General features: G+C 28.4%; 1 protein-coding gene across 1 annotated transcript; it reads right to left on the reverse strand.

Moving 5' to 3' along the window:
* Positions 1 to 3,314: 3,314 nt before the first annotated feature.
* LOC145115714 (glycosyltransferase-like At2g41451) lies at positions 3,315 to 7,092 on the reverse strand. The gene is made up of 11 exons (XM_079052069.1): positions 6,680 to 7,092; positions 6,101 to 6,250; positions 5,946 to 5,998; positions 5,748 to 5,856; positions 5,510 to 5,644; positions 5,326 to 5,370; positions 5,057 to 5,244; positions 4,812 to 4,953; positions 4,533 to 4,579; positions 3,965 to 4,052; positions 3,315 to 3,708 (listed from the first exon to the last, which is right to left on the reverse strand). The coding sequence occupies exons 1-11, from the start codon at positions 7,022 to 7,024 to the stop codon at positions 3,442 to 3,444; spliced, it is 1,569 nt and encodes a 522-aa protein (XP_078908195.1). The 5' UTR covers positions 7,025 to 7,092; the 3' UTR covers positions 3,315 to 3,441.
* Between the last annotated feature and the right edge of the window lie 2,686 nt (positions 7,093 to 9,778).

A 9,778-nucleotide genomic window follows, 5' to 3' on the forward strand; every position in this document is an offset into this window, starting at 1 on the left:
CTGAAACATTATTCCAACCTAACTTATAAACTAAAATAATTATAACTTAATTTCATACGAATCTAAGATATTAATTAGAAATTTTCAAATTTGACTTTCATTTCTTCTGAATTTGACCACAAGTGTTGGATTTCACGATAAATTGTTAATAAAAGGCATGCATTCACATTTTAAAAGTAATTTAGCTTGATTTCCATCCTTCAACCAGTGATTAATTAAATGAACAAAGATTGGTTTTATTTTCCAAAAGTTCATTTCAAGTTGTTAAAATCTTGTTTAACTAAAATTAAGTAGTCATGAAAAAATTAACTTAACATTCATTAATATGACTCTTATTGATGATTTTAAGTTAGATTGATTACATAAGTTTCAAGTCAAAAGAGTTAAATCAAAATTGTTAGATTTAAATTCAAAATCACCATTTGAAAGCTTATAATCATAATGCAAAGCTTAGACTTATATATTTGATCAAATTGAAGTGGTTGACTTCATGATTTGAACTAATCAAACTAAATTGTTAGTTTAAATCATGATTTGGTGTTAAAAAGCAATCAAATTCATTTTCCATAACTCAACTTGAAATTCTCATGATCAAGGGTTTAAGAGTACCAACACAACATTATAAACTTGAATTCAAGCCAAGCGTTGATTCCAAAATGACTTCAAACATTGATTCCAATAATGACTTTAATCAAGCTTTTGGTTGTAATTTTATCGTTCAAAATTGGTCTACTAGGATTTCCTCGTGTTGAAATTATTCCTAAATGGGAGGAGATAGTGGCTTTAAGGTGCTTAATGATCCAAGCATTGATTATTGCCTTTTTAGGGTTCCTTGATGATCCAAGCATTGATTCCCAAAATGACTTCAGTCAAGCTTTTGGTTGTAATTTTCTCTTTCAAAATTGGTCTCTTAGGATTTCCTCGTGTTGAAATCATTCCCAAATAGGAGGAGATAATGGCTTTAAGGTGCTTATGTCTCAAGTTTCTAATTTTTTCAAGTTTGCCCAAATGACTTCTAATTTGACCATTAACTTAGCAACAACAAATTTAAGCTATTTTCTGTAAATATTAACAATTGAAGTACATATCAAGGTTAGTCAATTCAAGCTATGTTCATACCTTATTTTTTCCACTTTTGGCAAGTTTGGTCCCCTAACTTCTTAGCTTTAAACTTTGATCTCAAAATGACATACAATAACATTTCTACTTTAAAAGCTCTAACCTAAGCCTTAAAATATTAATATCTTATCAATTTAGGTCCAAAACCTACTTTACTTAGTTATGCCAAATCATGCCTAAATTTCTATAATTAACAAGATCAACCCTCACTATTTAAATTTTCATTTTAATCTAATAAGGCTAGTATGACCTAGATAATATTTCTAGTGTCTAATCTTCTAATCTAAGCTTAAATAATAATAATAATAATAATAATAATAATAATAATTACATATAAGTTTATATTCTAATTAAATGAATTTACTATCAAAGGGTCTTTGGCCTAGTGGTAAGGAGAGACTCTTTCAATTGAAAGGTCATAGGTTCGATACCTCCTTAGAGACATGGGTGGTAATTTAGGAGTATATTAGTTTGCCGTTCCAAAAAAATAGATTTACTCAAATGTTATTCCTTAAGTCCGAATCTCTAAGTTTTTGACCTAACTTAACATATAATTAATTAATTAAATTTTAATTTGATTATATTAGCTTAACCAACTTTGAAATTTCAAATTAACCACTTCATTAAATAATTATTTTTATTTAATTTGATTTTAGAAAAGATATTTTAGTTGTAAGGAATTTCACATAAAGATGAAAACTTCTAACCATAAATTATGGGTGTTATACATTAGTTCTTTGAGATTTGTAGTTCTTTGGCCAAAGAGCAATTTTGTCTTAGATTTTTTATAAGATCATATAGATTTTTTAGTTAAGTCTAAATTCTTTGTCTACACTATTTCGCTACTTTAGAGATGTTTTCCTATTGCATTTCACATCCAAAATGTTTACCGACTATCAATGAATACAAAAGCAAGTTTACAAACCAATTACAGTTATTGTATAACATATAGTATGAAAAAACAGAGATAGTACAACCAACTATATTAACCAAATTTTGTTAATATATCTTTTGTTTAATAGAATGCAAAAGAAATATATTTCCATCAAATTTTGTTAACTAGCATGGTCTTTACCATGATCCAATCAATCTGTAAAGGTCTTCAAATTACACCAACTATATTGACCAATTTCGATCTAGTTTCATGTTTTAAACATTGTTTAAAAATGAAAAGTTGCTTATGTAGGGGCGAGCACTGTGTTGTTCCGTTTTCTTTTTAAACGAAACCATCAGAATTGGTTTTTGACTTTGGAAAAATCATTATATTTGGGTTTTATGATTTTGGCTTTTGGTTTTCTCCATTTTTTTTTTCTTGTTTTTTAGTTTTGTATTCTATTTATTGTGTTTTTTTATAAGCAATGTCTCTATAATATACATAAGCAAGTGATTTCCTAAAATAAATAGTAGACAACAAAAACACATTTCTACTATTTTAATTTTCAATACAAACCGTTAAATGCATATGAAGTATTTTAATTTGTAACATACTTAATCAAATAAACGAATACATAAAATGACATTGTATTGGATATTTTGGATTCGGTTTTGCTTTCATACAACAAAATCCAACACAACCTAAAAGTTTGGTTTTTCTAAAAACCAAAAACCAAATTGGCAGTTTTCAAAACGATTTTGTTTTCCTATTACGGTTTTGTTCGGTTTCTGTCGTTCGCACGCCCCTAGTTAATATACTCAAATGATAAAATTAAGATTGTAAATTAACTGAACGTTCAACGAACTGTCCGTGAATTGTTCGGCGGGAAATTCATTTATTTAATAAAAAAACAAACATGAACAAGATATCTCGTTCAACGAACGAGCATGAACAATGATCTTATTCGTTCTTTTATATTTGTTTACGTTCGTTCATTTATGTTTTATTTTATTATAAAATAAATTATATGTATATATATGTATGTATGTTTGTTTAAGTGTATTTATGTTCGTTAAAGTTTGTTTCTTGTTTGTTTGTTTATGTTCATTTAAGTTCGTTTTTTATGTTCTTTAATGTTTAATTATGTTCGTTTAAATTCGTTTGTTTTTGTGTTCGTTTATGTTCATTTATGCTCATTTATCAACTAAACAAACACGAACACACTAAATTTCTTAACTAACGAACACGGACACGTCTCTGTTTGTGTTTGTTCGGTTCGTTTACAGCCCTAAATAAAACAGTAGTTACCATTATAATCACCTTCTACATCTATATTGTATTTTATCAAAGATATCTTTATTTAAACATAACTTCTACAAAATTGGATACCTTCATGTATTAATTTGTGCCCACCACACTAAAAAAATCACCTTTCTCCTTCACAAAAATCATATATAATGGTCGATATCATCCACCATCGGAGGCGAGAGTGGCGGCACTGCCCATAAATTTGCATCGTCTATTTGTAAAACATTCCTAGCAGCCATCCGAGGTTCTTCATTGCCAATGTTTCTAGAAGAAACACCTTCAAAGCCTTTCGAAGAATTATTAATAATTTCGTTGTTTGACAAAAACGTATCCTTTGATAAATTGGTTTGAACAGATGCAATTAAAGAAGCGTAAACACCCGCTTCCCTTAATCCTTGCATAATCACCTGTTCAAACATTGAATATTACAAATTAAATGAACTATTAAAATAGTCTGTTTTTGATACACAGGATTGTATAAAGGGCATCTACGTCTTTTGTACATGCGAGAGATAGATAACGAGTCACTATCTCACATTTTTTGGTGGAGCAAAAAATTGTATGTTTTGTCCTATTGGCAATAGTCTGACTGTCTGAGTCCAATGCAGACCAAATACAGTACAGTAAGTTGTGTCATGTCACTGTCGAGGAAATTGTATGTACCATTGGAGCGTAAATGCGGATTAGAATTCCCTTTTTCATGAGTTTCTTTTGTAGCTCTTTGTCAGTCCATACAACGTGTTCACGGTACCTAAAGAATAAAACATTAGATGGAATTAGGGGAGGAATGGAATTGTTCATTCCAATGGGAAAAAAAAATGTTTGTTTAGTCTGATGGAATGGAATGGATTATTTGTTAAAAAGTTTGCAAGTGGTCAATTATTTATTTATGTAGCTTTTAATGACACAAACTAATTTTAGATTTCATGATTCTAATTTAGTTGCAACTTTATTTTTTTTAAATAACTAGAAAATGTAGTTTTCATTATAATGATATTTGGGTTTTAGTGATGTTTTATTACTTTCACTTTTTTTAATTTTGAGTATTAAAAAAAATCCATACAAAAATTCATTTGTGTTGAAGCCAACTAAACATGATCATGTAATGACTCGTTTTGTTACATTTCATTCCATGAAACTATGAACAACTGGAGTGCAAATTTTGTTGATTATATGAAATCTCACCCTGATGAGTTTAAATTATGAAATAAAATTTAGTAATAATTCTTACCAATTTAGCATCTCCTCCTCTGTTGCAGTTGAAGCGATTATAAAAGCCTGCAGCAAATGATGCTCTTAACTTACTAGTTTACATCATGTGATACATGAGGCCATATATAGTGAATCATCCCTAATCCCTATTCATGTAAAAGATTACCCCTGGTATGAAAACTTCATGGACCAATGGGAGCATGGCAACATAATAACTTCATGTAGGAAATGACTAATTTGACCTTTAAACAACACATGGATATTAAGGAAGAAGGGTGAAAGAAGCTTTAATACTTACAGCTCTATCGAATTCCAACATGAAGCATCTTTTAACCTCTTCTTTTGTAGGCTTGCAGCCACATCGATCACGCCTTGATGTCAAATCAGAAAACTTTGTATATGTGTAATGTAAAACAGCAGCCTCATCAAATTTCACCTCACTAAATACACACACACACACATAATAAAGTTAATGCAGAAAGAACGACTTAATAGAAAACAGGCTTTTACCACAAGTAGTAATGGTAAGTGTGATATATATACACTGGAGTCTTCATATAGTTATGCCATCTATGTGCACCATTAGGGCGTAAATGTGGTTGAACACGAGCAGCTGATTTTCCATTTCCATATGTTAAAAAGTAATTTGGATTACCACGAGTTGATTCTTTATAATTTCCAAAGTATGTTTCCTTCATAAGGTGATCAAAATTCTTTTTGAACATTGACACCTGCATAAAAACATATATTCAGTTTAAGATACATATGTTACAATTAGATAGTAAATTAAGCATTTGTTTTAAAAGGAATACCTCACTAAAAGGTTCTTTTATGTCATCTCTTTCAACACTGCTCTCCTGAAACAATGAGGGGAAACATTTAGAATTTACAATGAGCTCTAACAAAGGGTTATATTGTATATTGCATGTACAAAGTGGTTATGATCTAAATTTAATATTGAAGCATCAATCACAAAAAAGCTACTTGAGAACTTACATAGTTTGGAAAGACAACTGTATCAACATTTTCAGGGACTCCAGATAAAAGTTGTCTGAGAGAGTATTCACGAGTGCCAGCTGGATGAATTAACTCATCTGTGTCTAGATGAAGAATCCAGTCCATATCAGTTTCCTTGAAATGCAATAGAAAATGTCAACAACTTTTCATAGAAATGTTTGTATGCATAGATTAAAGAAAATGTTTTCAGAAAGGATGAAAATAAAAAAGATTATACCTCTGCCATGGCAATAGCCATTTCCATATTGAGAGATTGCTTGACAAATAATTCATAGTTGCATGGTTTGTAGAAGAAGCTTGACAACCAAGTCTCATTCCAAATTCGGCTGATGATTCAAAATTCAAAATTATACAGAAATTTAACAAAAAGAAGTTCAATTTTACAATATTCATAAGTAGATTTAGAAGCTAGAACCTTTTGGCTTGCTCTTCCTCGAGTTCTTTTGTCCTATGAATCAGCTTCACATTCTGCAGTTCAATTAATTTTGTTTTGTAAATGTTACTCTAGGACAAAAGATACAATCCTCTAAATTTAAGGGAATGAAAAGGAGAAACAAAGTCTAAACTTACAGGAATGGACTCTAGAACTTTAGATACACCTGGACTTGCAGCTTTTCCTTCCACAAACAAGAAGAAGTTTGTAACACCAATAACTTTATGATAGAAAATCCATGGTAATATTTGCTCTAAGCCAGCAGAAGTGCTTGAAGTAATGCATATCTATCATTCAACAAATTACAGATGACATTAGTCTTGAGGATGACAGAACTCAAGCACATTTAGTACTCTCATCCCCAAGAATTAATCATTCGTCAAAATGAAAAGAGAACTTGTTTTCACCATGGCATCATGCATGAAGATAGTGAAGCTACACCAATATACATGCACCCCCTCAAATCGCATAAACAGTGAGAAATTTACAGTTCATTAACTTACATTTCGTCATCAGAGTCATTCAAATGGTGATCATAGTTGATTAAATCCGTAGCTTAATTGAACCACATTCGATACAATTCCGACTAAAGAAAAGAATTATACAATCCTAGATATTGGGCACGAAATTGTACGTAAACACCAGGGATTCATTCACATAAAATCAATCCAAATCCAAAATCAACTAGAGAATCGATTGATGACAACGATTTATACCTTAGGTTTTAGATCGGATTCGTAATTGAATTTCCAATCCCTAAAGTAAGGAAAAGAAATAGAACGGCTTTGCCCCAAGATATCCGCGCAACTGGAGGAAGTGCGGGAGGTGACTGAGGAGGAGGTGGTAGTATCCATACCCGGAAAATCAAGGCGATTTATAGAAGACCATCGGATTGTCGGGTCACTGATTTCGCCACGCCATTGGAGGACGAATGCGAATGCTGCTAGAGAGAGCGGGAGGAGTGTGAGTAAGAGTAAGATTCTGGAAGTGAAAGCCTGAGAAGATTGCGATAATGATGATGAAGATGGGCTGTATTTGATAGATGAATAAAGACCCGTCATTGATGATCGAAAATGGTGATACCTAAGGTTTCAAACTCATGGTATGTGTGGTTTATTTGAATAGCAGAGCGATCATGGAAGGAGAGAAAGAGTTTCAAATGTTGGCCTTAACGAGTGAGCCGTTTTATAGTTGGTGACTTGGCGTAAAATCTTTTATTCTTTTTTTTTTTCATTTCAATTTAATATAATTTTTAAAACTTTATATGTATTTTTGGATTATTTGTCGACAAGTTTTTTGTTAGCAGCCAACCAAATACTAGCAATAACCAAAATAAACAAAAGTCCAAAACTAGTAAGAAACTAGACAGCAAAACTTGCGTTATGAGTTAAATAAAAAAACAAAATTTATATATAAGTTAAATCAAAAAGGAAAGTTTATATATGAGTAAAATCAAAAAAGGAAAGTTTATATATGAGTTAAATAAAAAAAAATAACCTTTAAGTTAATCTATCAAACCTATTTGATACTTTGAGAACAGACATAAATCAAAAGATAGTAAAAATCGAGTCATAAATGGCATATCTTTTTTATGTTCACGTAATAAAACGAAATAATCCACAAAGTGGTAAGAATAACAACATCGAACTTATTTTTTTTATGAATAGCCTTCAAACTACAATTATTAGCCAAAGAAATCAACACCCTTGTATATGTAAGCCACTGAATCATAATATTTCACCACAAACCATCTTTAGACTACAACTCCATAATAGACTCACTCTAAACAAACAAATGGTCACATGACTCCACATATTGTTTGCAAATAGGACAAAGTAAAGAATGCGTCTCAACCTCCTCTTATCAACATTAATCCAAGTAGACAACTCATCCAATCTATTTTTTCCATTATAGAATGTTACGGTGTGTTTGTTACAGAAAAATAAAATTAGAACAAAGAAAGAAATGAAAAGAAAGATAATTACGATGAATAAAGAGAATTGATTTTAGTCTTTTACTCTCATCTCGTACAATATAGAATTTACCCCATATATATACTTAGATAATCAGTTTTTTGGTTGTAATATACCTTTTTTTTTCCTTTTCAAACAATATTCTTCTACAAAAATGTCATTATGACTTATCATGTTATGTAATTTTATTTTATTTTTATTTTTTATTTTTCCGATTACCTTTTACCAATTATTTGTTAGTCTTGTCGATTAACATTTAAAATCTTATATATATATATATATATATATATATATATATATATATATATATATATATATATATATATATATATCATATTATACTATATTTATAAATGAAGCATTTTCCCTTTCACTACATCAATTTGAAACTCCTAACTTTTCATATTTCCCTATAATATTTTTTCTAACTTAAATATATTATTAATTATTAATATTATCATAAATGGAAGACTTCTTGAATTATCAATAACTTCAATATAGTGTTAAATGCATAACCTAAATTAATATATCAAACAAACTTAAAAATATATTGTAAAATTTAAAACCTAAAGTAAAATATCAAATAAAATTTTAAAAAAACTCAATGTATATTTTTTACAAGAGTTAAAAGGAAAATATTAAATATAATAAACTTAAAAGAACATAAATCTAAAAGTAAAATTAACTAAAAGATCTTCAAAAACTATTTTTTATAATAACTAAAATTCAGTTAAGTTTTTTTTAAATTAGTTTATAATAATTATAGTTAAAATAACATAAAGTTATAAATTAAATTATGTTACATCACAAACAACGATTGATAATTTAAATATTCATCATGATGAAATTAAAATGTCGTCAATTTTTCTTTAAAGTTTATAAATCATTACATTAGTTAATTAAAATAGATAAGAAATATAACTAATTTTATACACACGTAAAGCGTGAGTAGATACTATTAAATGATTCAATTTTAGTAAGTGTTATGTTATCTATTGTTCAAATTAATTATAATGTTACATTAACTAAATGTCAAAGAAATATTTTTCCTTTCACCACATCAATTTGAAACTTCTAACTTTTCATATTTCCCTATAATATTTTTCTAACTTAAATATATTATTAATTATTAATATTTTCATAAACGAAAGACTTCTTGAATTATCAATAACTTCAATATAGTGTTAAATGCATAACCTAAAATAATATATCAAACAAACTTAAAAATATAGTGTAAAATTTAAAACCTAAAGTAAAATATCAAATAAAGTTTTAAAAAAACTCAATGTATATTTTTTACAAGAGTTAAAAGGAAAATATTAAATACAATAAACTTAAAATAAAATAAATCTAAAAGTAAAATTAACTAAAATTTCTCCAAAAACTATTTTTTATAATAACTAAAATTCAGTTAAGTTTTTTTAAAAATAATTTATAATAATAATAGTTAAAATAACATAAAGTTCTAAATTAAATTATGTTACATCACAAACAATGATTGATAATTTAAATAATCATCATGATGAAGTTAAAATGTCGTCAATTTCTCTTTAAAGTTTATAAATCATTACATTAGTTAATTAAAATAGATAAGAAATATAACTAATTTTAGAGAAATTAAATATCATCCTACTTTTTGTTCCTACAAATCCTCCTATCCAATGAAATAGTGACATGTGTAACATTTAATGCTGATTTAATGATATTTTAATATACTAATAAGACACATGTCATCATTTAATTGGGTAGAAATATTTATAGGAACAAAAGGAGGAGGATATTTATTTTCTCCTAATTTTGTACACACATATAGCGTGAGTAGATACCATTAAATGATTCGAT

This window comes from Lactuca virosa, chromosome 5 (assembly GCF_052849685.1).
Source record: "Lactuca virosa cultivar CGN04683 chromosome 5, Lactuca_virosa_CGN04683_v6, whole genome shotgun sequence".
Classification (NCBI taxonomy): domain Eukaryota; kingdom Viridiplantae; phylum Streptophyta; class Magnoliopsida; order Asterales; family Asteraceae; genus Lactuca; species Lactuca virosa.